General features: G+C 34.0%; 1 protein-coding gene across 3 annotated transcripts; it reads left to right on the top strand.

Moving 5' to 3' along the window:
- The first annotated feature begins 1,471 nt into the window (after positions 1 to 1,471).
- LOC107928509 (ABC transporter C family member 12) lies at positions 1,472 to 24,314 on the top strand. 3 transcript variants are annotated; one of them, XM_016859765.2, is made up of 28 exons: positions 1,472 to 1,735; positions 2,271 to 2,617; positions 2,847 to 3,025; positions 3,603 to 3,642; positions 4,144 to 4,300; positions 5,081 to 5,195; positions 5,280 to 5,360; positions 5,513 to 5,537; positions 6,050 to 6,106; positions 6,417 to 6,482; positions 6,844 to 6,918; positions 7,047 to 7,154; positions 8,244 to 8,378; positions 8,882 to 8,988; positions 9,084 to 9,177; positions 9,706 to 9,873; positions 10,170 to 10,310; positions 12,545 to 12,745; positions 12,866 to 12,964; positions 13,055 to 13,207; positions 13,931 to 14,319; positions 14,835 to 15,015; positions 15,163 to 15,486; positions 20,745 to 21,501; positions 21,791 to 21,912; positions 22,437 to 22,682; positions 22,924 to 23,347; positions 23,826 to 24,314. In XM_016859765.2, exons 2-28 carry the CDS (start codon positions 2,285 to 2,287, stop codon positions 23,924 to 23,926), a joined length of 4,878 nt encoding a protein of 1,625 aa, XP_016715254.2. In that variant the 5' UTR covers positions 1,472 to 1,735; positions 2,271 to 2,284; the 3' UTR covers positions 23,927 to 24,314. The 3 variants fall into 3 exon arrangements, with proteins under 3 accessions (XP_016715254.2, XP_016715248.2, XP_016715261.2); XM_016859759.2 differs by having other exon boundaries at positions 13,820 to 14,319; XM_016859772.2 differs by lacking the exons at positions 1,472 to 1,735; positions 2,271 to 2,617; positions 2,847 to 3,025; positions 3,603 to 3,642 and having other exon boundaries at positions 4,162 to 4,300; positions 5,094 to 5,195; positions 13,820 to 14,319.
- Positions 24,315 to 27,463: the final 3,149 nt, after the last annotated feature.

Genomic DNA, 27,463 nt, shown 5'->3' with positions numbered 1-27,463 from the left:
GGTAGGATGCGTCTTTATTCTCTCTCCTAAAAATGCGTTTTCTTTTCTCCCTTCAAAAATAATATAAATCGATAAATTTTAAAATTTTCAGCTTAATTTCTCAAATATTTTTAATTTATTTTCTTCATATTTCAATAAATTAATCTATAATCATTACTAAACAATCCATTTATGGGAATCAAAATTTTCTTTTAAGTGGCAACAATCTCCATTTTAACAAACACATCCAACACATTATTTTCAATCTTCCCAATATTTTTTTTCTGGGTTTTATTGAATGCCATCAAATTAAACTACATAATTAAATCAATTAAAATATACTAAATTATTTTATAATATAATCCTTATGCTTTCTCTTTTTAAATTAGTTTTTATATAACAAATGTCGGTTATTTGTCTACTCATCTCTTCAAATTGTATCTTGTCTTACTTCAATTCTTCAACCAATTTTTTAACTTTTAAATCATCGTTTTATGGTTTTTTAAAAATGAAAATTTATATTATAAATTACTGAGAAAGGCTTATAATTTTGTAAAAGGAAGAAATTGCCATTTTTTTTTGAAAAATATTGTATTTAAAGGCTTATCCCCAACATACCTAAATATATTTGTTTTTCTCTCCAGTGAATAATGGTTACTTTTGTTCTGTTTAATTTAAAATGGGAGAGTTACTTAAATAAAACTCAAGTTTTAAAATAATATATAAAAATAGATACATCAAGGTGTTTATTTTGTAGAAATTTGTGATATATGGATTTTTTTTATATGTTTGCTATTTGTAATTTATCATCTTACTCTTATCATTTTTATTCTTTTATATAATTTAAAAATATTAATAAAAAATATTTTTATTCTAATATTTATATGTTTTTATAATTAAATTTAAATGAGATAATTTTTTTAGAAAATCATTTAATTGGATAGGTCACTCGACCCGTTAAAAATTGTACTTATGATATGTGATTATTTGGAAGATAAAATTAAAATAAAATAATTTAAGCTAAATAAAAACTTGAAAATTGAAATGGTTACTGTTGATGTTGTTCCCAAATTGATTCAAAAATTGATCTTCTAACTCTATCAGTTATGCATGATACGTAGACTTCTACCAAAAGAATAGAGTCTCGTGTGTGTGGTAGTGTTTCAACCTTTACCCCTAACATTAAAAGACACATAAGCTACTAAAAAGAATAGAGTCTCGTGTGTGTGGTAGTGTTTCAACCTTTACCCCTAACATTAAAAGACACATAAGCTACTAAAAAGAATAGAGTCTCGTGTGTGTGGTAGTGTTTCAACCTTTACCCCTAACATTAAAAGACACATAAGCCACTGCATTTAAAGACATATAAGCCACTGCATGTATTAATTTTATAATTATATTATTTATATTAAAAAAAGACCAAACCTCTACAAACTAATGGTGAGCATTGGAGCATTTATTTTTTTTAAGTATGATTGATACAGCGTAAGCCGTGACGCTACATCTATTTTGTCTGTCTCGTCTCTTTTTCAGCATCATCCCCATCCCCTGCTTTTTATTTTTAAAATTATTCAAGCGATCCTCTTCCTTATTCTCTGACTTCTTGTCAAACTACATATATACATGATTAATCATGCATCCCAATTGTAGCATTCCATTTGTCGTAACCCAGAATCCTGGGTTCCTTGAAACTCTCATAGCTTTACTACTTGAAGTCTTTCAACTACCACAACACTGTCCTGTCCTACAAGTACAGGTATCAATCTTTGTTGCTCTCGTTATTGTTCGGATTGATTGCAGGAAGAGGGAACTTGAATCACAATTCTGAGCTTTGGGATTTCATATTGCTTAGAACTGCAACAAGTTTAATCGTTTAAAGTGCCACTGAGACTTTTGTTGACGTACATTTTTTTTGGTCTGAATGGGGACGATTATTGAAAACTTAAAACTTGAATCTTTAATCACATTAATAGCATAGATCGAAATGGTCATGTCTTCCTTTATTCCGAATGTGGTTTTAGTTGCAAAGTAACCTTATGTGGTTTTATTATGTTGGAATCTTGGTTGGATTTTTTCTTTCTTTCCTTGTATTATTCGTGTTGAGATGTCTAAAGTTCTCATTTACTACAATTTTTTTTAATTTTGAAGCATGAGTGCCGTTTTCTTTTCTTCAATGCAGACATTACGTTTTATTAAGTCATTAACTATGCATAAAATTTCCTGTTACATTTCAAATCACGTGAAGCAGAAGATGAGTTCAACAAATAGCTAATCGGTTATGTGTCTTTCAGAGTGGTGGTTAGTGATGGCGTTTGAACCATTGGTTTGGTATTGCCAACCATTGCAAAATGCAGCTTGGACAAAACTAGTTGATGGTGCTTTTGGTGCTTACACACCTTGTGCTATCGGCTCTGGTGTGTTCTTAATTTCTCACTTGGTTCTTCTGGGCCTGTGCTATTATCGTATATGGCTAATTAAGAAGAATTCCAAAGTCCAAAGGTTTTCTTTGAGTTCAGAATACTATTGCTATATACTTGGTTTTTTAGCTGGTTATTGTACCATTGAGCCGATACTAAGGCTGTTGATGGGTAGTTCAATCTTTAATTTGGATGGAACAACCGGCCTTGCTCCCTATGAGGTAAGTTTCTGTATTTTTAAGTTTAATTGTTGGAGGACTATTATAGCTTTAAAAACAGACCAGTTGTTTCTTTATGCTGAGTTTATTTGCTTATTTCATCCAATTTATTTACTCTATTTGGTCATAGTCAGGTGTTACTATATGTTCCTGCAATACCATTTTGTTATATGCTATTGCAATATAGCAGGTTGCTAAAAGTTGTGTATGTTTATAATTTACGCTCTTGCAGGTAACCTCTTTGATCATTGAAGCTACAACTTGGTGCTCTGTGCTTTTTATGATAGGACTGGAAACAAAAAGTTACATCCGTGAGTTTCGGTGGTATGTGCGTTTTGGAGTTGTTTATGTTCTGGTTGGGGATGCTGTGCTTCTCAATCTCATTCTCCCAGTGAAGGATCTGCACAATAGGTTAGATCCCTCCCATTCCTCATTTTAAGTTCATTTACCATAAGCGGCTTTAAAAAAATGAAATTCCATAAGCATTTTTCTTTTCTTTTTCTCGAAAAGGGGGGGGGGGTTGTAATATGAGCAAAAAGCGTTTTTATATGATCTATAATCCTTTTCTCTTATACATGCTCTTTTTAAGTCTCATCCTATGAATTTTTCAGTTCATAAATCTCTAAGGAAAAATACCTTTCTGGTTTTGGAATAGTAATATATTAGGGGGAAGGTCATTTATCTTTTCTTTTTTCTTCTTTCATTCTCACATACCAGTATTTCTAGAAGACCCACCATCAGCAGTAATGATTCTTTTAGCTTCTAAAATTATGTAGAAATTTGACCACAGGAAACTATTTTGGATCATATAGAAACTTTCATACTTTAGAGAACAGTTAATTAGTTGGAGATATGGACTGATATCATTCAAAGGAAAAGGCTTTTTTCAAGCATATCTTTTTTATTTCTTTTGCCTGACTAGATAAACTATAGTCCATTAAACTGTGTAAACAGAACACATCATTGATAAGGTTATTTGCTCATGCAGCTACGCATTGTATTTGACCATCAGCACAGTATTTTGTCAGGTTTGTTCTGTATATTTGCCTTTTTCCATATTCGGTTTTTTTCTAGTATCTTTATAGAAGTAGTCTTTACTTGCTTTTATATTTGCCTTGGTGCCATAATACCTCTCCTAGTTTTACGAACCTCTTGAAGTCTGGCTAAAAGCTGCGTCACTAGCAAGTTGTGCAGTACAAAAACTTAACGAAAATTAAAGAGAGACAGACAATAACTCTCTCTTTTTCTCTCTCTGGAAATATGGACATCACCTCTTTTTTCCAAGCATTCATCACTTTAGCTGCTAATGTCTCAATTTAGGTTGACATGAATTAGTTTCATTTTAATTATTATGGATTTAAATTAATCAAGTTCAAGCTTTTGGTCAAATTTTAATACTTGGTAGGGTGGTCTAAATTTAAACCCTTTGGGACAGAAATTTGGACAATTTCTTTGACAAGGAGTTCTAATGATTTTTGTCTTCAAGTCTTTATGGCAGTTTGGTTTATTGTGCTTATTTTCTGGTGTAGGTTTTATTTGGGATTCTTCTACTTGTTTATTTTCCTAGTCTCCATCTCTCCCCTGGGTATTGTTTGATTGAAAGTGATTCTCTTGATGATGAAAAATATGAACCACTTTCTGGAGGAGAGCAAATATGTCCTGAGAGGCAGGCCAGCATTATTTCAAGTAAGTACTCTGATTGAGAGATTATGATACCACAAGTTCAAAATGACAAATGCTGCAGGTTTGCTAATTATTTTTAGAAAAGCATCATTTTTATAGAACTATAGCTATGTAATTCCTGCGCTAGACTGTAAATAAGGACAGATGTTATATTAATATGTGCAAGTAATGGGATTGGGATGTTCTACATTGTGAAAAGAATATATAATTATATTATATATTATGTGTGTGTGTGTATGTATGTATGTATGCATTTCCTTTATCCGAGTAAGTTCTCTGAATGTTTGGTCATGATACTACAAGTTCAAAGAGTTCAATTGATTGCAGGTTTGCTGGTTATTTGTAGAAAAGAACCATTATGATGGAACTATAACTAGGTAATGACTTGGCTAGTCTGTCAAAAAGATAATGATATGTGCTAGTCTTGGATGTTCTTGTCAAAAGAATCTATATACTCTTTATCAGAAGTCTGGCATCCTTGGTCCATGTTGCTTGGAACTCGAGAGAAGTGTCGAACATGACTACGTGTTCATCCATTGCATTTGAAAGGTTTAGGGCTTGAGTACCCATACACATGTCCACTGCAAGGTTTCTGATAATTGTCAGTAAATAGCCAAAGCAACATAGTCCATTTATTTATAAAAGTTTGGTCTGTCCTACAGATATTAAATGTTTTCTATGATTTTCGCAAATATAAATTTTTCTCAAATCTATAGGTAAGTGATTCTTTACTATGAACTTGTGAGCTTCTAGTTCAAAGTTTTACGCAATATGCTATGACAGGAATTTTTTTCAGATGGATTACTCCACTCATGCAGCAAGGGTATAAAAGACCTATCACTGAGAGGGATGTTTGGAAGTTGGATACATGGGATCAGACCAAAATACTGATTCAAAAGTTAGCATTCTGTCACTTCCTTGCATTTGCTTCCACATGATAATGCATACAATCACTCAAAGATAGCAATTTCTACCTCTACAGATTCCATAGATGTTGGGACAAAGAAGCTAAAAGATCTAAGCCATTGCTTTTGAGAGCACTGAATAGTAGCTTGGGAGGAAGGTTAGTTAACTATGTGGTTACACTTTTCCCTTCCTTTATAATAGTGGTAATGACTAATGAGAACTTATGCATCCTGAAGAATTCCTCTATCAAGTCTAGATGTCATCTTGCCTTACCTATATTAACTATTTCTCTATAAATGAATCATGCAGGTTTTGGTTGGGGGGTGTTTTCAAGGTAATGAGCATGCTATTCGTATTTCTCATGGAAATTAAGTTGATGATAAATTATTAAGTTATTTGAATTAAGAGAACAGGATCATATTTAGGTGAAACATGTTTTGTGTTTTGTGAGCTCGAAATTGTTAGTAATTATAATTTATTTTATACATGGTAGGTGTTTTTCTTCATTTATCTACGCCATCTACTGTATTGAAGAATTTTGCATCCTTTACCATATGTGTTGTAGTTTAGATGCTCCTTCAGTAACTTCTATTTAAAACGGTAATAAATTAAGTTTTTCAATCCTCATCCTGTTCATGAGCATGAGTCTTGCCTATGCTAATCTGGACCAATAATAAGTCTTAGCCATTTTGACTGTGCATATTTTCTATAGATAAAATGTAGAGTTTTCCTACTAGAAAGTCATATTGGAGACTTAGCATTTCATGATAATATGACTAAATTGTCTAAAGAATTTGTAACAAACTTTTGAATGCTGGCTTATGAATTCCTATTTGAACATTGCAGATTGGATGTGACCTTTGTCAGTTTGCGGGGCCTATGTTGTTGAACCATCTCTTACAGGTTTATGTTTATTTTCCTATTTCCTGGTTAAGGCCTAATTAAAGGCATGACCTCTTGTATCTATTTGTTTATTCTGCTATAGAAGAGAAATGTTGATTTCAGATTCAATAACCCTATAGTTCTATTGAGAATGTATGTATTTTAAGAAATTATAGAAATTTTAAGTAATAACCAGTAACACAATGATTTTTCTCTGGCCAAAGTAATACTGTGGTAGACAATTTTTAAAATTTTCATCATTTAGTGATGATTCTACTCTGTTATTCTGTGCTCTGTGTTAAATTTATAATTCTCTTGTTATGGTCTGCAGTCTATGCAACGAGGTGACCCGGCATGGGTTGGTTACATCTACGCCTTCTTGATGTTTCTTGGAGTGGTATGGTCCCAATTTTGTGTTTCCATATCTGGATTTCCTTTTTTACTATAAACCCGGATTCTCCCAGTTTAGAGTTTTCTTTTGTACAAATTATTTCATAGCATAGCGTTGTATATGTTTTTTGCAACAAACCTGAATATTGTGGTGTGTTTAACTCAAGCGTTTTATTCATGCTTTTCTCTCATTTCTTATGTTATATGAATAGCTGTATTGCTATCATTGTCTTTGTCCATGTGTTTGTTTCTCTTCAACAAAAGATGAAGGCTGTTGCTTATATTAGCTATTCATGAAAGTTCAAAGAAATGATACCTTGGAGAGCTGCTGCTGTTCTGATAACGTGACTTATTTTGACTCATTTCAGTTATGTGCTGTACTGCTTGAGGGTCAGTACATGCAGAATGTTTGGCGTGTTGGTTTTCGTCTACGGTCTACTCTGGTAATATAGTTCCTTCCTCCTAAAATAGACACAAACAAGCACATGGAGCCTCTTTTGCTTTTCAAGTAGAGGCTGAGTTATCCATTTCAATTTGGTGACTTAATTGCATTTTACTGTTTCTGTCATAGGTGGCAGCTATATTTCACAAATCTTTGAGATTGACTCATGAGGCTCGCAAGAATTTCCCTTCTGGAAAGATAACAAATATGATTACAACAGATGCTACTGCACTTCAGGTATGGTCGTTGTCTGATTGTTGTGAAAATGCAAGTGTTAATCGATTCCAAAAATGGTGTATTATGCATTTAGAATCGAAGTCCATAAAGACAAAGTACAGTATATTTTAGAAAATTTTTAGTATATATCCTGCTATATTTAAAACTTTGCCTTATGTCGGTACTTTAAGAAAGATGATGATCCTTTGACAGTATCAAGATGAATACAAAAATTGCACTTGAGCCAAAGTTCATTGTACAATGTTGCCATTGATATAATCGATATAACTGTCAACTGAAATTTGAGATTTTGAAACATCTAGCGAATATATTGGTCATTTTGGTTAACAAAAATAGAAATTTTTGAGTGTGGATTTATGATCTTTAAATTAGAGGTGTTCACAGGCTGGGTTAGGTTTGGACTAGGGTTAAGCACGATATTATCACACTTTATACTTGCCCAAGCCTGGCTTGGTCCAAAATTTGGGCCTAAAATTTTACCTAAGTCCATCTATATTTGTTAATGACTAACCCAAGTCTATTTTAAGCCGCACATATTTTTTTTTAACTTTTTTGAAAAAGAAAATTATATTGCTTTTGATTTAATATTTAATAATTTAATATACTTTTTTATTTATTAGAATTTTATGTATAGACAACTTAACATTTTTCTAATTTACATTATAGTATTATATATTACCATAAATCTAATTTTTATAACCAGAGCCATATTTTAACAAGACTAATTTTTTTGCCCAGGCTCATTTTTCATGCCTAATATTTTTGCCCAAATCCTCCCAAATTTTGAGTGGGTAAGCCGGTCCTTGAACAGGTCTAGTTTAAACTAACTAAGCCTTTTTTTTAATAGTGTTAAAAACAATATTCATGTTAATACATAGTAGCTTCGTCTATCATAACTTGTTGACTTAACAAGAAAATAATATGGGATGACATCTATACTGTTATGACCTAGACCAAAATGTGCTTAACATTTGCAAGTTGCAATTAATCTTGTATTTTGCATCCATCTTTTCTCCATTTTTTTTATTCTTCCCATGTTGGTTAGAGGGTTGATCTGAACTATTATTGATACTACTTTACTTTGTTTAGCAAATATGCCAACAACTTCACGTGTTGTGGTCAGCTCCGTTTCGTATCATTATTTCCATGGTTCTTCTTTATCAGCAACTAGGTGTTGCTTCACTTCTTGGATCAGTAATTCTAGTTCTCATGGTTCCCCTGCAGGTACAAATCGTTATTGCCTTTTTTAATATTTTATTGAAACTCTTTGTTTTTAATTGTTTCCTACCCTTTTCAATTCTTGAAGTGATAGCTTTCATTTTCTTAGCAAAGTGAGAATTTACTTGATGAAATTGATGCCAGTCATTGTAATCATTTTCTGCCAGCTTCCCATATTTAAGGCTGTAGTTAAACCCCCTTTCTCTGGAGTTAACATAGCAGTTATCTCCTTAATTCATTCAGACTACTTATAGATCAGAGAGAGATAGAAAGCAAAAAGAGCATGAGTGGTGATATAGGTAGAAAAACCAAATCATTGGATTAAATCTTGTCTCATGAAGAAGTCTGCCAGGCAATGCAAGTTACTGTGACACTCAAGTTGGGAAAAATATTTTCGTGGTTTGCATCTATTATCTTCTATTTTTGGTTCCCTGCAAGATGAAATTATTTAAACCATCTTTGTGATGATTGATCATGCCTTAACATTACCTCTATTTATATGGGGACAGACCATTGTGATTAGCAAAATGCGAATAATGACCAGGGAAGGACTACAGTGGACTGACAGGAGAGTCAGCCTTATGAACGAAATTTTAGCTGCTATGGACACAGTGAAGTATGGTTGAATTTAGAAAGCATTTCCCTTGGATTTTCAATATATTTTTCGCCATTTGACATTGCTTATTGGCCCTATGCTTGGAAAATTTTCAGATTTTATGCATGGGAGAAGAGCTTTCAGACAAGAGTTCACAGTATACGAAATGATGAACTGTCATGGCTTCGGAGAGCTCAGCTACTATCTGCTGTATGATATTTGAAATTCTATTCCATTTTTTCTTTGCATGTGTCTTTGCCATATGAAATGCCAAAATAGAGTATGAAGTTGCCAGTTGCCATGTAAAATCAACGGGCGTACTTCCTTTTGCACCGGAAAATGTAACACCAACCATAAATTTTACAAGTGTGCCTTCACAATTTGATTTGAGGGAAAATGTGATTATGGTTGTAATCATTCATAATCTCAGATTCCCTGTTTTAATCCAGCTTACGTGAAAGATGGCTTACATTATTGCTACCTTGTTTTTGATTTATAATAAGTTGTCACACATACTCGTGATCTGCTGCTACATTAGTATCTTGGCCCATTATACAAAATGCTCTCAAAATGAACATGGTCAAATAATCATTTCTCTATGTAGCTGATTTATGTATGTTGCACTAGCTGTTCACACTACTAGCGCTCAAGCTACATGAAGTATTCATGTGTTTTACCACACAATTTGAGTTTATTTATATTTTTATTTATTTTCCATTTAACTTCTCTTTCTTGCAGTTTAACAGTTTCATACTGAACAGCATACCAGTTGTTGTGACAGTAGTTTCATTTGGGGCATTCACTTTGCTTGGTGGGGATTTAACACCAGCAAGGGCATTCACATCACTTTCGCTCTTTGCAGTGCTACGAGTTCCTCTGAACACACTTCCTAATTTGTTAAGTCAGGTTTACACATTACCTCTGAAGACACTTTTGCTTTGATCTATTGGCTAGACTAGAAAACCATTTAGTCACTCAATAACTTAAGAGCTATTTGATAAATCTAATGAGTTTATGGTAATGAAAGGAAAGTAAACTTAAAGAATTTAATAATGCATGTGATTTTTTGTTGAACCTTATTTGTATTGTTATGCAGCCCCGACAATTTTCAAGGTTTACTTGTCATTAAGTTCAGTAGGATTGCTAAAAGATTCAAAATAGTTTCAGTTTTCTATTTGACAATCTAAAGCATGGTTTTTCAGGTCGTAAATGCAAATGTATCATTGCAACGTCTTGAGGAGCTTTTCTTAGCTGAAGAGAAAGTTCTAGCACCAAATCCACCTCTTCAGCCAGGGCTTCCAGCCATCTCAATTAAGGATGGAAACTTTTCATGGGATTCAAAGGTCATTCTAAAGTGTGATTCTTGTTTTTGTGCTGTTTAAATTTGGAGTCATCTGCTTTGCTAAAATGGAACTTTTACATTTAGTATTGCTTGTGAAGGGTTTAGCGATGATCACTCAATACATTTAGTCTGTTTCATACTCTGCGAGAATAGAAAGATTGAAGTAAAGTTTTAGATATTGAGTCTGTGTCAAGGCATTAGGCTGAAGCATTATCGCTTCGGATATTACATAGGACACGTTGCTTTAGCAACAGTAGTAATGGAAGCAACACTAAAACACTACTAGTATCCTTTACAAAAACATCTCTTTGCGGCCCTTTGAGTTAACTTATAGTAAATTACAAGCAGGGGCGAAGCCAGAACAATTTTTTAGGGGGCCGAATAAAATTTTAATTTTTTATAGTCTAAATCTTTATAATTTTTATAGAATTAAATTGAATTTTTATAATTTTAGGGGGGTCAAAGTATAATTTTACCTTTAATAATTTAAAATTTTAAAAAAATTTAGAAGACCTATATGATAATTTTTCATTTTAGGGGGGCCCGGGGCCCATGCCATCCCACCCTAGAATCGCCTCTGATTACAAGTCTGTAGAAATTAAGGTGATATTTCGGAGGGCTTCCTCTTAGATATGTTCATGGGCTAAGCTACTTGTCCAAGTCGGAAGGTCTACTCAAAATTTAGTAGAGTTTAGACAAAAATATTAAGCTTAAAAAATAGGCTTAGACAAAAAAATTAAACCCATTTAAATATAGGTTGGGCTCAGGCTTGTACGTTCAAGGCTTAAGCTTGGTCTAGCATGTTTTCTAAGTTTGTTATATATTATATCATGCTATTTACAGGTTATGTAATTTAAAACACATAATAATTAAATCTATAGTAATATATAATATTCTAATATAAGCATTCAAAAAAAGGTTAAGATTCCTATATAAAATTTTAAAAAATGAAAAAAATATAAATGTATTAATATTAAATTTAAATAATATAAATATATATTTTAAAATTTTAAAAAACAATCTAGATGGGCCTCAAATGGGCTTGGGTTGCCATTTACAAATATGAATATGTTTGAGTAAAATTTTAGGCTCATTTCTGAATTGAATTTAGACAAACATAAAGTGTATTAATATTATGCTTAAACTCAAATTAACCCATGAACACCTCTAATTTCCATTGTATTAGATCTTTAAAAGAAAATAACCCTTCACAATGGTTTCTAGGTACTATTTTGGAGGGCTTCCCACTGTTTTAGATTTTTGACATTGTTTGGTTAAATGTAATTAAAGGAAAGAAAAAGAAAAGAGAGTAGGGGAATGTTAAAGAAAGGTAAATATATATATTTAATTATTGTTTGGATAGTTAAAATTTATAAAGGAAAGGAATTCTAACATCTTTTGTTTGGGTAAACTGTGAAAAGGAATGGAAATTATTTGTTTTACATGAAATTTCCAAATAATTAATAACAAAATTAAATTAAATATTATAGAAAAATACGAATATTCTTCATAAGGTAAAAACTACTGATAAGATTGTTAAATTTTTAAATACAAATTTAATAAATACAGACCAAATCTTCTAAAAAATTAAATACAACCTTTGATACCTTAAAAAGAGTTCTTTTCAATATTTTGCAAATATAAAAATAAATTGTTAATAATAAAATCTTTGAAGGACAAAATGGATTTTTCACATAATCCAAATTGTTTTATGTTTCTTTTCCCCTCACTTTCCCCCAAATTGGGGTATTAAAAAGTAAAATAAAACCAGGGAAGGGAAAGTGAGGGATTCCCAACTCCCGTTACTTTCCCTTGCTTAATCAAAATACGTCCTCCAAAAAGGGAAAGAATTATACTTTCCCTTGATTTACTTAACTTTCCTTTATTTTTAAGAAATCCAAACATGCTGTAAAAGATTATAACCCTCATCAATGGATTATAACTATTCTGTTTCACTGAATTTGGTACTGCCTATATGGAGCACCTGACTTGTCCAACTTCATCACATGCTATTTACTTAAAAGAGATCCCAGAAGTGCAGCTTATTTAAAAACTTGCGACTCTTTGATTGGTGCTTAGGATAAAGTTGACTACTATACTAAGCACTGTAGTCTCTGTAGGTTGTGCTTTCCCAGCTTTATAATTAGGAAGTTCTTACGTACTTATCATCAACATTATTGATATTGCAATGTGCTTCTATCGTGGATAAAGACAATTTTTAGATTTTCTTTCCAGGCAGAGAAACCTACCTTATCAAATATCAATATGGAAGTGCCAGTCGGCAGCCTGGTTGCGATTGTTGGTGGAACTGGAGAAGGGAAAACATCACTTGTATCAGCAATGCTAGGGGAGATACCTGCAGATGCTAATTCAAGTGTTGTAATAAGAGGGACTGTCGCTTATGTTCCACAAGTTTCATGGATTTTTAATGCTACTGTAGGTTGCAGATTGCTTATATTCTTCACTGATAATTCATTCCATTTCAAATTTTAGTGTTCTTTGGAAATGGAAGTTTCTACTACCACTTGTTTCTGACCTTCAAACTTTATTTCTCAGGTTCGTAACAACATATTGTTTGGGTGTAGCTTTCAGCCTGAACGATATTGGAAGACAATTGATGTTACAGCCCTGCGGCATGATCTTGACATACTTCCTGTTAAGTGAATTTAATACATCTACTTTTCATTTCTTTTGATTATTGTGAATGTCTCCATAACTGATTAACCATCTCATACTGGGCTTCAGGATCATGATCTTACTGAGATCGGTGAAAGAGGGGTGAATATCAGTGGTGGGCAGAAGCAGAGAGTTTCCATGGCTAGAGCTGTCTACTCCAATTCGGATGTGTATGTATTTGATGACCCTTTAAGTGCCCTCGATGCGCATGTTGCACAGCAGGTAGTCTATCTACTTTGATCAACATTTACAGTCTGTCACATTCTACACTGATCATAGTTCATTTCGCAGTACTGTAGAATAGGAAATAGATGCTTATCAGACTAGAATGTGACGATCTATATTACTGCAAAATGCGAGAATTAGTTTTAAGGGTATGTTTAAGGGTTAATCAAGGTCAAAAGAATGGAAAATTTTCAGAGCAGTTAAAGTTTGGATGAGATTTGGTGTCGGTTTAAAGTTGAGATGAAGGAATTAGAGCAAAAGTTCTGAAAAGTAATGTGATGGTAATTCTTTTTTCTTATATATTGACTCCTAACCCTGACAAGAAATTATTGAACTAGTACTTCTTGTCCCGCAAGGAGGCTCTAATAAAAACATGGCTTAAATAGCTTCAGGCCATAATTAAAATGAATAAGACCAAACCCATTAGAAAACGAGAAAAAGAAGCAATAATCTGAATAAGTTGAGATCATCTTTGTCTTCTGCATAATACCAGTGACCTTAAAGGACCACCAACCCCCCCCCCCCCCAAAAAAAAAAAAATTCTCAGCAAACTCTTTTTTGGAAATTGAATTAACTATCTCTTCCTTTTAAGAGAAAAGCTTTTTTCAGTTTCTACAGGATGTATTTTCAACTGTAAGGGGTGATCATCCAACTTTGTTTGATCCCCAAGGTGGGTGCTTGAGGTTATGCCATATTGATCTCATCAGAAGTCATTTGCAGATTTTCAGCAAATGTATCAAGGAAGAGTTGCAAGGGAAAACCAGAATACTTGTCACAAACCAGCTACATTTTCTTCCATATGTAGACTACATCCTCCTTGTTGCTAATGGTGTAATCAAGGAACAGGGTACCTTCGAGGAGATCTCCAAAAATGGAAGGTTATTCCAGAAACTGATGGAAAATGCCGGAAAAATGGAAAAACAAGAAGAAAAGGATGATGGGAAAAATTTTGACCTGGAAGACTTGAAACCAAAGTCAAATGAGATGGTTGAGATAAATGAGCAGCAAAAAAATGCAAATCCTGCAAAAAGAAGAAAAGGAAGGAAAGCTGTACTTGTAAAGCAAGAAGAAAGGGAAACAGGTGTTGTCAGCTGGAATGTTTTGATGAGGTAGCATGGACCAATCTTTGATTTCAAAACTACAACTTTATCATTCTCCGGCCTTTTCAATAACTTGATTTTATTTATTGTTTCTGTTTTTTCTAAAACATAAACTCAGTTGGGAAAAACTTCCTTTGTCAGCTTCTTTTGGTTAATGGTGTCTCTCTCTCTACAGCAATCAAAATCTAACAACAATTTCTGAGGAGTTAAAAAGTTAAGTGCTGGCAGAACTAGTATATAAAAGTTGAAGCTCCTTTATATCAAGTTCACTCAAAAATTAGTACAACAGTAGTGTCTTGCATCCTACAAACGATACCTACTTTTCACTGATCATTTGCTAAAAGTTTTGCCCATTGGACTTATGGCAGTGCTCTTGTGTTCTTCTCTAGTTTTAACTCTTCTACATTTGAACTCACATGTAAAACGCAATGAACAACTTATTAATTCATATGGAAATCCTGAAGAAATTAGAAGTTATATCAATTCAATTCGATATGACCATAGAACTGATTTTCATTTTGCAGGTATAAGGATGCTCTAGGCGGCCTATGGGTGGTAATGATTCTCTTTACATTCTATTTTTCTACTGAAGTTCTTAGAATTTCAAGCAGCACTTGGTTACGCTTTTGGACAGATCAAAGTACTTCAAGTAGTTATCACCCTGGGTACTACATTGTCATATATGCTCTCCTAGGATTTAGTCAGGTAAGCGTGTCTTTGTCTATAGCTAATAGATGATTTACATTGGTCTTCATTTGCACTTGCTGTAATGACAGATTATAATGATACCCTCTTTTACCTTCCATTTTAGTACTTATTATAACGAGTTATTTACCATTTTAATGAACTCAGGTAACTGTGACGCTGACAAACTCTTTTTGGTTGATCACTTCAAGTCTTCGTGCAGCTAGAAGATTACATGATATGATGCTAAACTCCATCTTAAGAGCTCCAATGTTGTTTTTCCAGACCAATCCCACTGGGCGTGTAATCAATAGGTTTTCAAGAGATCTAGGTGATATAGATCGTAATGTTGCTAATTTCATGAATATGTTTATGAATCAGTTGTGGCAGCTTCTCTCGACATTTGCACTGATAGGCATCGTGAGCATATTTTCATTGTGGGCGATAATGCCGCTTCTCATCTTGTTTTATGCAGCATATCTATATTATCAGGTATGTCTAATAATTTTCAGTTTCTCATCTGTTTTAAGCCTTGGGTTTTTATGTTTCTTAAGTGTTGAGAATGCACAGCACATTGACTTTCCACCATAAATGGGTGCATTCAGTTTGTGGATACTTTAGTTTCCAAGTTGGGTCTAAAATAAGCAAGTGTTCTACCTCAGTTTGTGATAAAAAATAAACCCCCCTTTTATTTCATATTGGCAGCCTTTTTATAGGCTGTTAATTACAAAGGAAAATCCTAATCTAATTCCTAATTTAAAGTCCTAATAGAATTCCTAATTTAAAGTTTATAAGGAAATAAAAAACCTAGTAAAACTAAAACTCCCAAAGAAATTAAATAAATGTAGAATTCTAATTCCTATTCCTCCGTTGATATTGTTTTCCAATGAAAACATCTATATCATTACTCCCCCTCTCGGAGTTGAGCTTGTCCTCAAGCTCAAATTCAGGATAAGCTGCTCGAAAATTATCAATTGGTTCCCAAGTGGCATCTTCTTGAGGGCATCTTGCCCATTGCACTAATAGTTCCCGCCGACCCCGATTAAGCCTGGTATTAATAATAGCTTGTGGAGTAGGCAAGCCCTTGCCATCAAATACTAAGGGCAAGTCTCCGATCGCATCTGGTTGAGGTCCCTTGTATTCTTTGAGGAAAGAAACATGAAATACATCATGTATTCTGCTGCCTGTAGGTAATTCAAGCTGATAGGCCACTAATCCTATTTTGTTCAAGACTTTAAAAGGACAAAAATATTTTGGCAATAACTTGTGATGCTTCTGTTTAGTTATCGTCAATTGTCGATACTGTTGAAGCCGTAACCAAACCCAATCCCCGACTTTAAAATTCAACTCTCTGTGCCCCAAATCATAAGTGGCTTTCATTCGTTGCTGAGCTTGCAAGAGTCTATCCCGAGCATTGTGTAAAAGTGCATCCCTATCTTGTAGAGCCTTATCCACAGCTTCAATCCTTGTAGAACCAGCTGAATAGGAGAGAAGTCGAGGTGGATCCCTACCGTATACTAATTGGAAGGGAGTGGCCTTTAGGGCAGTGTGATATGAGGTGTTGTAGCAATACTCAGCCCATGGAACCCAATCGACCCACTGTCGTGGACGATCACTAGAGAGGCATCGTAGGTACATTTCTATTGTTCGGTTAACTACCTCTGTCTGACCATCAGATTGGGGATGGTATGCTGAGGAAAAAGCGAGCTTAGAACCACTTTGACGAAATAATTCTTTCCAAAATAGGCTGAGGAAAACTTTATCACGGTCTGAAACTATGGATTCAGGCAAGCCATGAAGTCGGAATACCTCTGCAAAAAAGACGATAGCAACAGATATAGCAGTAAATGGATGGGACAAAGGTAAAAAATGAGCGTACTTCGACAGTCTGTCCACAACCACCGTAAGTACCGATTTTCCTTTTACTTTGGGTAGACCCTCCACGAAATCCATAGAAATATCAGCCCAAACATGTTGTGGTATTGGAAGAGGTTGAAGTAAACCTGCGGGCTGTAAATTTTGCCATTTGTGGCGTTGGCATACTAAACAATGTTGCACAAATTCTAAGGTTGCAAGCTTCATTCCTTTCCAAAAAAAATCTTGGCGAAGACGATGCAATGTTTTCAATTCCCCTTCATGTGCCATAGCATGTATAGAGGAGATAAGAGTGGGAATAATTGGTGAGGTAGGTAAAAGGTACAACCTCCCTTTGAAGAAAATCAACCCATCTTGTGCAACCCAATCGGGCCCCAACTCTCCTTGTAGAATTCTTTGCTGGAGTTGTGATAATTCTGGGGAAGCTTCTATTTCTCGTCTGATGGCTTTAAGAATTTCAACTTGAGGGAATGAAACAGTCATGAGGTGTGATAAGTCTTCGTCTTTTCTAGATAAAGCATCTGCAGCCCTGTTCAACTTCCCTGCTTTATATTCCACTCGGAAATCAAACCCCATTAGCTTGCTGATCCAATGTTGTTGTGGAGATGTCGTAAGTCGTTGGTCTAACAAATACTTAAGACTGAAGTGATCAGTACGGATGAGGAAATGCCTTCCCCAAAGATAGGGTCGCCAATGAGTCACTGCCTTTGCCAAACCAATTAATTCACGTTCGTAGGCAACCAACTTAAGGTGTCGATCTGCAATCTTGCAACTGAAAAAGGCAATGGGGTGTACCTTTTGCTGTAGTACAGCTCCAAACCCGCTGTTCGAAGCATCACATTCAACCACAAATTCCTCCGCAAAGTTGGGTAATTGCAAGACTGGGGCTGCTGAAAGAGAAGTTTTTAATTGGGTGAAAGCAACATCAGCTTCCTTAGTCCAGTTGAAGGCATTTTTCTTTAGAAGAGATGTTAAGGGTGCAGCCACTTGTCCATAATTCTTGATGAATTTTCTGTAATATCCTGCCAACCCAAGAAAGCCTCGTAGAGCCTTGGTAGTTTTAGGAGTTGGCCAATCGGTGACATCTTTAATTTTAGTGTGATCAACCTCGACCCCTTCACCATGGATGACATGACTGAGGTAGGTTACCTGAGACTCTCCAAAGAAACACTTGGATTTCTTTAAGAACAACATATTATCGCGCAAGAGTTCAAAAACTAATCTTACATGATGCATATGTTCAGTCCATGTTTTGCTATAAATTAATGTCATCAAAGAAGACTAAAACAAACTTACGCAAGTAAGGGCAAAAAATGTCATTCATCAAACTTTGAAATGTGGAAGGGGCATTGGTAAGCCCGAATGGCATGACAAGAAACTCAAAGTGTCCATGGTGGGTTCGAAAGGCTGTCTTTTCCACATCAATAGTTGCCATTCTAATTTGAAAATATCCCGATCGTAAATCCAATTTTGTAAAATATTTTGCCCCATGAAGTTTGTCCAACAATTCATCCACGACAGGAATCGGATATTTGTCTTTAACAGTGCAAGCATTAAGCTCTCGATAATCGATGCAAAAACGCCATGACCCGTCATGCTTCTTTACTAATAGTACTGGAGAAGAGAATGGTGATCTACTGGGTCGAATGATTCCTTGTTGTAACATTTGGTCACACTGCTTCTCAATCTCATCCTTTTGAAAATGTGGATATCGATAAGGCCTGACTACAATTGGTCCCGTTCCTGGTTTGAGAGTTATACGATGGTTACATTTGCTGTTAGGAGGTAACCCAGACGGTTCTTGGAATAAATGCGCAAATTCTACCAGTAGCTTATCTAATACTATATTAGTTAAATCCTGTCCCTGTATCAAGCTGAGTCGTGGAACTTCCTTTGGGTGCTGCCCTTGCCAGAGTATCTTCTTCTTGTTTACTGCAAATTGCATAATTAAGGAGCTGAAATCCCATAAAATTGGACCAAGGGTACACAACCATTTAACCCCCAAAATCATATCAAACCCTTCTAATGGTATTGTATAAAAATCAGCTTGAAAGTTGTCATTGGCCACAACGAACTGTACTGATTTACAAATGCCAATGCTAGGAACCCGTTCTCCGTTTGCCACACATACTTGCAACCCCCTTTTCTTTTGTATTTTCAGTCCCAATCTTGGCACTAGACCTTCGCGTAGAAAGTTATGTGTACTGCCTGAATCAACGAGAACTAACACTGTTTTTCCTGACACCTTTGCTGGTAGTTGCATAGTAGATGAATTGCAAGTTCCTCTAATGGCATGTAAGGAAATTTCAAGATCGTCTACCTCATCATCTTGCTTATCTTCAATATCTGGTACTTCTATCCAAAATAGCCTTTTACATTTGTGCCCCATGGAGTAAGACTCGTCACAATTATAACACAATCCCTTAGCCCTTCTCTCCGCCATCTCTGCTCGTGTCAATCTTTTGATAAATGGTGCGGAAGAACCTATTTTGCTGTTATTCCCCATTGGTTTCGTTGTTTGTCCTCCTCCCTTTGCAAAGCTCTTAGTTGTTGGAATAATGGAATTGCTGCCAGTGTTTTGGGAAGCTGACCAGTTTAGATTGGTTTGAGATAACATCTTGAAAGAGACTTTTTGTTTCCGTTCCAAAGCTCGAGCCATATTCATTGCAACTCCAAGGTTTCCCGGTTGTTGCATCTCGATATCAATTCTAAGTTCCTCTACTAATCCGGCAGTAAAAAGGTTTACTTGTTGTCGAGGTTTAAGATCAGTAATCCTAGCCAGTAGTGATTGAAATTGACGTTGATATTCTTCTACCGTCCCAGTTTGTCTCAAGTTTGCAAGTTCCCCAAGGGGTTATTACTCATAGGTGGCCCAAACCTGACATGACAACACTCTCTAAAACGCTCCCAATCCAAATTTGCCTCATCTTCCTCGATTTGATCAAACCACAATTGTGCTTCTCCTAAGAGATGGAATGAAGCTAAGCCGACTTTGTCTTCTTCGTTGGTCCGCTGATTGCCAAAAAAATTTTCGCATCTTTTTAACCATCCTAAAGGATCACCAACACCATCATACGTGGGAAATTCCATCTTGGAGTATATTGGCAGTCTTTTTATAGGCTTTTAATTACAAAGGAAAATCCTAATCTAATTCCTAATTTAAAGTCCTAATAGAATTCCTAATTTAAAGTTTATAAGGAAATAAAAAACCTAGTAAAACTAAAACTCCCAAAGAAATTAAATAAATGTAGAATTCTAATTCCTATTCCTCCGTTGATATTGTTTTCCAATGAAAACATCTATATCAGATTATTACCTTTCATTTAGGGATTTCATTTCTAACAATGTGTTGAAAATACCAAAAATGAATTTTTTTTGTGTGTCCATGTAAAATTAAGGAGGACTTTCAAATTTTACTTTGGAATTTCAAAAATGAATTCAAGCAATTCAAAATTTTCATTCAAATTCTTCAAAATCTTCTTTTTTAATTCACATGACCTCACTACAAAATAAAAAAAATTAAACCACGAAATCATTTTATTAAATTTAATACATATTTTATATTGTCAAAATAATATTGACATATTTTTGCAATTCTAATGATATCCATATTGCATAATTTTCCATACATATATATATATTTTTTAATACCACTAATTTTCTTTATAATTTTTTTTTAATCATGAAATTCCAAAACTTAAATTTTCTTTAAATTATTTATCCAAACAAAATAATTACAAATATTTGCATTTTGAAATGATGTATTTAAAATTCTTTAATTTCAAATTTGTTTGAAATTTTAAAGTTGTCTATCCAAATGCACTCTTAATGCATCTTTGCTCTGGACAAGTCTCAATGATCAGTTGCAATGGCAGAGCACATCTCGTGAAGTGAAACGCTTGGATTCGATTACCAGATCGCCTATCTATGCACAATTTGGAGAAGCTTTAAATGGTCTGTCATCCATTCGTGCGTACAAAGCTTATGAACGGGTTGCTAATGTTAATGGCAAATCCATGGATAACAATATCAGATTCACCCTTGCAAATTCAAGTTCAAATCGTTGGCTCACAATAAGGTTAGAAACGTTAGGAGGCCTTATGATTTGGTTGACAGCAACCTTTGCAGTTCTGCAAAATGGAAGAGCTGAAAACCAGGCAGCGTTTGCGTCCACGATGGGTCTACTTCTGAGCTATTCTTTAAATATCACTAGTTTATTGAGTGGTGTTTTAAGACAAGCAAGTCGAGCTGAGAATAGCTTAAATACTGTGGAACGTGTGGGTTCATATATCAATTTGCCTTCAGAGGCTCCAGATGTAATTGAGAGTCACCGTCCTCCACCTGGTTGGCCTTCATCTGGTTCAATTCAGTTTGAGGATGTTGTCCTGCGGTATAGGCCCGAACTTCCCCCAGTCTTATGTGGATTGTCCTTTACTACTTCTCCAAGTGAAAAGATAGGGATAGTTGGAAGAACTGGTGCAGGAAAATCCAGCATGCTGAATGCACTATTTCGGATTGTAGAACTGGAAAAAGGAAGAATCTTGATCGATGGTTGTGATATTTCGAGAATTGGACTCTCAGATTTGCGAAAGGCTCTTAGTATTATACCACAATCACCAGTTCTTTTTTCAGGTACTCACTTTAACTTTTGATTATACTAGGTGAAGTGCTTGGCTTAATCTTTAAAATACTTCGACAACCCTATAATTATTTTTTTATTCAAGTTTTCTGAAATAATTTTCTGTCAAAGTTTGACCAATGCATTCACTTTTCTCTGTTGGAATAATAATACCTTCAGGTAGGGAGAAATATTCTAGAGGGAGAATTTAAAATATTTCTGCTTATTTCCTCACTATTTTCTAATACAATATCTCCTACGATTGAAACTTCTCGTTTTCATAGTCATATTTAATTCATTCAGGAACTGTTCGATTAAACCTTGATCCATTCAATGAGCACAACGATGCTGACCTTTGGGAGGCTTTAGAAAGGGCGCATTTGAAGGATGCAATCAGGAGGAACTCTTTTGGTCTGGATGCTGAGGTATTCAAATAGAAAAAGAAACGGTTTCTAATTGTTAATCTAGAAAGCTAGTTTTATTGATTAGGACTGCCAAAATAATAATTGTGATGCATGTTTGTTGAACTATCTCCCACAGCTAACTGCCAATCTAAAAAACTAGTTTTGGTGTTTAGGGCTGCCAAAATAATTATAGTGGTGCGAGTATGTTTGTTGAGCTATCTCTCGGTTAAAACTTAAAATAAAAATGATTAAAATGGTCGAATAACAGGCTTAAATTATCATAGACGTCTTGTTATTTAAGGCATCTTTTCTTTGTCATTTATTATATAAAATATGAGCATGTAGCTATGCTCATGGAAGTTGGAGTATAATCAAGTGTTCAGGTAAAGTCATAATTCCGTGCCCGTTAAATTGGTCATTGTGTCTAAAGTAAGATTACATGTAACGTGTATAACCATTTATATTGGAAAAACATTCTTATATATCGTTTAAAACAAGAGAAAGGGAAGTGTTGATGAAATAATTCTGCTCCATCCTTGTTGAAGGTCTTAGAGAGTGGGGAGAATTTCAGTGTTGGGCAGAGGCAATTATTGTGTCTTGCTCGAGCATTGCTGCGAAGGTCAAAGATTCTTGTTCTTGATGAAGCAACAGCAGCAGTGGATGTTAAGACTGATGCTTTTATCCAGAAAACCATTCGTGAAGAATTTAAATCTTGCACGATGCTAGTTATTGCTCACAGACTAAATACCATCATTGACTGCGACCAGATTCTTGTGCTTGATGCTGGTCAGGTGTGCTTTCTCACTCGTTATTCTTGGATATTTCTGGTTCTTTTTCTTTCTTCGATTTTCCCTCCTGTTTAATAGACATATTCTAGCTCTACAATATCCTTAAGGCAAGATTGACTGTTTTCCCGGAATGGCTTGGCTAGTCTAGCTTAAATATACAAGGACTTTTTGTATGCTATGATTAAGTCTTCTTTGGATAGGGAAATTACTGGTGACCAAATAACTTCTGATTCTGTTCTTTCAGGTTCTAGAGCACAGTACTCCAGAGGAATTGCTAGCTAATGAAGAAAGTGCATTCTCTAAAATGGTTCAAAGTACAGGGCCTGCAAATGCTGAATACTTACGAGGCTTAATTTTTGGAGGTGAGGAGAATAGGTTGAGTAGAGAACATGCCACACGGTTAGATGGTCGGAAGAAATGGCAGGCATCATCCCGCTGGGCTGCTGCTGCACAATTTGCCCTAGCTGTTAGCCTCACTTCTTCACAGAATGACCTTAAAAGGTTTGATATTGGAGATACAAGTAGTATCGTCAAGAAAACTGAAGATGCAGTCATAACTCTGCAGAGTGTTTTGGAGGGAAAGCATGATGAAGTTATAGATGATATGCTTCAGCAACACCAAGTTCCCAGAGATAGATGGTGGTCAGCTCTTTACAGAATAATTGACGGTATGCATATAGTAATCTCTCATGCACGTAAACTATCCCTAAAAAATCCACACGTTGTGCAGGTCAATTTTATGAGGGGTTGCCAGTGATGATTAGTTTACTTGATTATAGGATGGTAGGAGTAAACAAAAATAGTGATCAAAGCTCCACGGTTTACATTGCGATGATTCATGAGATGATAGAAATGAGTGTTCCTAGTGATTTACATGCTCTTTGCTCTGTTGTCCTAGTAAATTGTCCTATGGAAGAATGGCTTTATCAACTACAAAAATGTGAAACAATGATCTAGTTTCACCTAAAGAATTTGGCTGCTGCGCTTTACTTGGCGCTCAAAACTCTTTTAAGATCAGTAATATTGACCCAGAGAATAGCAATCATTGGATGAAGATTTGAAAGTCAGCTATAAGCAAATCTTGGAATAAAATTTTGTTTCATTGTATTATCATTGTTCATCATCAATAATTGGTTCTTATTTCAGGTCTTGCTGCAATGAGCAGGCTAGCTCAAAATAACAGGCTTCTGCAAATAGAGCTGGAATTTGAAGACAGATCCGTGGATTGGGACGAGATTGAAATATAATAAAGCAGATCCCTGGAATTTGAAGACTGCAGTGGACATCTACATCCTGCTGACACTGACATTAAATTGCCGGTGTCATATATGATATCCTCACACTTGCAACTAGTCAAGTCAGTCGCAAACAGTTGGCTATCAACACCAAAATTTTATTCCAAATTTTAAGCATCGTAATTCAATTCCTGTGAAAACACAGTAATTCGATTTTTACAGGAAAATTGCACTTGGGTTTTGGTCATTTAGGCTCAATAATAGAACAGTATTTTCTATTGGGATAATGTCGTACATACTTCTACCTCAGCACTTCCATGTATAAATAAACTCGTCTTACCGGAGCAATTCTGTCAATGATCATTTTCTTCATCAACGAGTATTTCCTCTGTTATTTTCATATCCTATTGGTGGGTTTTTGCCCTTCTATGGTGGGTTGGTTGTTAAACTGAGTTCCCGAGTCTATGTCAAACCCTTACAAAAAACTCCATTCCAATAGTTAAAAAAACAAAATATATTGTTTTTGTTGAGATTGGTTGCTGTTCTTAATATTTTCTTGCCTAAACAAGCTTTCCTTCTTTTCTGTTGTGAATATTCATGCTGCACAAGTGTTTTCTGTTGTTGTTGATGTTTGAGATACATGTGTCCAGTTGTCAGTGAAATCATTCGATACAGGTATATGATAAATTCCTTCCTCAGACACAGGGCCCATCTGTTCAATCTTTCTCAGCTGTTTTCCTCTATTGGTTCTATGTTTTCTGGGAAATAAACTTGTGTTGCTTTGTAGCTTACCTAAAGATGTGCATAATAAGAACCAGGGTAGGGTACTATTGTCTTTGAGGTTAGATTTATCCTGAAAATTTCATTAGTTTCAGCTGTGATTTTGGTGTAAATATAATATGGAGTGGAAATTCCAATACTTCAGGTTTAACTTTGCATTAGAATTCTGGATCCCAAGAAGACTTGCGTCAATTGATTGATCAAAGAAAAAGAAAGAGAATAGAATTAACAAGAAGATCAAGGATGAGAGACTAAAGCACTTTGATGATTTAGGTTTGCAGTCTAAAAATCGTTTTAGAAAAAAAAAGTTTTGAAAAGTGCTGGAAAAAAGAGAGTTCTGTTAATTCAAGTGTTTGGTTTTGTTGTTGGATGATGGAAAGCAAAAAAAAAAAAAAAGGCCTTAAATGATATCTATATAATTTAATATACTGATAAAAAATATAAAATTTAAATACTTTTTAAATTATTAATATAATTTGTAAGTTGATTATTAACATTCTCTCTCTTGATAAAGTTGAAAGTAGAAAAAAATTTAAAAAAATATATATTTACCATTTTATCCTTATAAACATCTCTTATTGACATTTATTAGGATTTTGCTTTAAATATTTTTTTATAAAATGTTTTTTTAATATTTAAGAAAAACTTATGATAAACAAAAAAAATATATTATACAATAAAGAATAAAGAGAAAAAAGTACGAGAGAAAAACAAAGGAAAGAAATATGAATATGGATATTTACAGTACTTTTTTAAAATTTATATTTATAGACAAATTTAAAGAGACAGTGATCTTTGAAGGTTTTCCCTTCTTTTATTCATTTGTAAAATCTTTAAATTTTAGGCTTTTCGAGAAAAAGAGATTTTTCTTATAAAAATTGTTTTTTAAATTTGAAAAATTTGTAAGATTAATATTAAAAAAAAACATTTTCTTTTTAAAAAATGAATTAAAACGTGATACTGAAATCATGTTTTCAAAAAGCATTGTTAAATTTGTATATTTCAAAAATATTGAGTAGGAAAAAAATAGTTTTAAAAACAATTGATATGTAAATAAATTCAAAACATAAAGAATGATAAAACATATCATGGAAAATTTAGAGCTGGGAAAAATTATTGATATAAAAAATACCTGAAATCAAAAGTTTTATTTATATATTCATTTTTGGAATGCAAAGAAATCAAGTAGGACTACTTTTATATTGCATGCAAGATCTATTGTGAATAAAGAAGTCAACTATAGGTATATCCCTTGAATTGTTTGATTTCAATCACTAAGTTTTGGTATTTGAATTTCTTAATTAAACAATAATTCATTTGTTTCCTATGCCATCTATAGATTACTCTATGTTTTATAAGATCATAAATTAATCAAAATTATTATATAACAAATATATATTTATGGATGTTAAAGTATACGTAAAAAGTTAGGTCTCCATTTCAATCGGGAGCCTGAAACCTTATAACATATATAGGGAGGAATCTACTTACACCATTATAAAACTAACATGGTTTTACACCATTTCATATCTTTTTTTACAATTCATATTTTAACAATTCAACCCGTGAATTTCATGTCCTATTTATGTAAATAATGCATGTTAAGTGTTTGAAGTAAAGAAATTTTTTTAACTATTTGTTTTATGTAATTTTTTTAAAAAATATTAAATATATATTATGTAAACAATATTTTAAGTCAAAATGACAGAGATATTGGATAGTTTTAAATTTTAAATGCATGAAAAATAAAATTATATTATTAAATTTAAAAATTAAATTATTAAAATATTAATCGTAGAAAAAAAAATATGAATTGATGTAAAAGCATGTTAATTTTGCACAGGTATGATAATGTTATTTGCAAACATTTAAAATATATTTTTTTGATGAAAATTTTGAACGATTAAATGCTTGGTGAATAAGGTATATATAGTATTTTGTTTTTTGGCAGAATAATAAGAGTTGTAATTTTTTTAGTGAAAAATTAAAAGTACAAAGCAATTAAACTAGATCAACAAAGGAGGATACTCAAACAATCTTAAACCGAGGCTACTAGTGCAAACTGACTTAGCCAAACTATCTGCAATTGAGTTCTCTTCTCTATGTAAATGCTGAATTTTCCACTACTTAAACATATTCAAGACTTGAAGTATTCTCCTGATTAGGGTAGAACTAGAGTTTCTAGAAAAGTCATCTTGAATAATGTTAGCGGCCTCAATACTGTTAGTTTGGATTGAGACCCTATCGAATCGTCTTTCCAAAAGAAAAATTAACCCATCCAAGATCCCCTAAAGCTCAGCCTCCTTCATTGTGCAATTACCCAAAAATCGGTAGAACCCAATGATCCACCCACCATTATGATCACATATATAACCTCCAACTACTGCAAAATCTTCATCACGACTAATCGAACCATCTATTCTTAAACAAACCCAACTACTAGCTAAAGGTGAAGAGTGGAGATAACTGTAAGGCTTATGAAGTGCAGTTTTGGAGATTAAAATGTATTGCTTTTCCCAACTAAATGAAAATTTAATAATCTCATAATTACTCCAAGAAATGCCTTGAAAGGTAAGCAAGTTTCGGTTCTTCCAAATACACTAAGCAATCTCCACCCCATCCAAAGAAATGTTGAGATGATTCTGAAGGTTTTCTGTCATCCAAATAGAAAGGGAACTTGTAACACCCCTAATCCGAATCTGTCGCTGGAACAGGGTTACGAAACATTATCAGAGTTTACAGAAAAATAGATAGAAATTTCAAATATTT

The sequence above is a fragment of the Gossypium hirsutum genome, chromosome A12 (genome assembly GCF_007990345.1).
Source record: "Gossypium hirsutum isolate 1008001.06 chromosome A12, Gossypium_hirsutum_v2.1, whole genome shotgun sequence".
Lineage (NCBI taxonomy): Eukaryota > Viridiplantae > Streptophyta > Magnoliopsida > Malvales > Malvaceae > Gossypium > Gossypium hirsutum.
Note: the sequence above shows the minus strand (reverse complement) of the source record. Positions and strands in the feature narration are given on the sequence as shown.

Excerpts from the sequence above, each read along its gene's own strand:
- LOC107928509 (XM_016859759.2), top strand. The coding sequence starts at position 2,285 with ATGGCGTTTGAACCATTGGTTTGGTATTGCCAACCATTGCAAAATGCA. Across the intron at positions 12,746-12,865 it reads CATGGATTTTTAATGCTACT|GTTCGTAACAACATATTGTT; the intron begins GTAGGTTGCAGA and ends TTTATTTCTCAG. Across the intron at positions 15,487-20,744 it reads CAGCATATCTATATTATCAG|AGCACATCTCGTGAAGTGAA; the intron begins GTATGTCTAATA and ends TTGCAATGGCAG.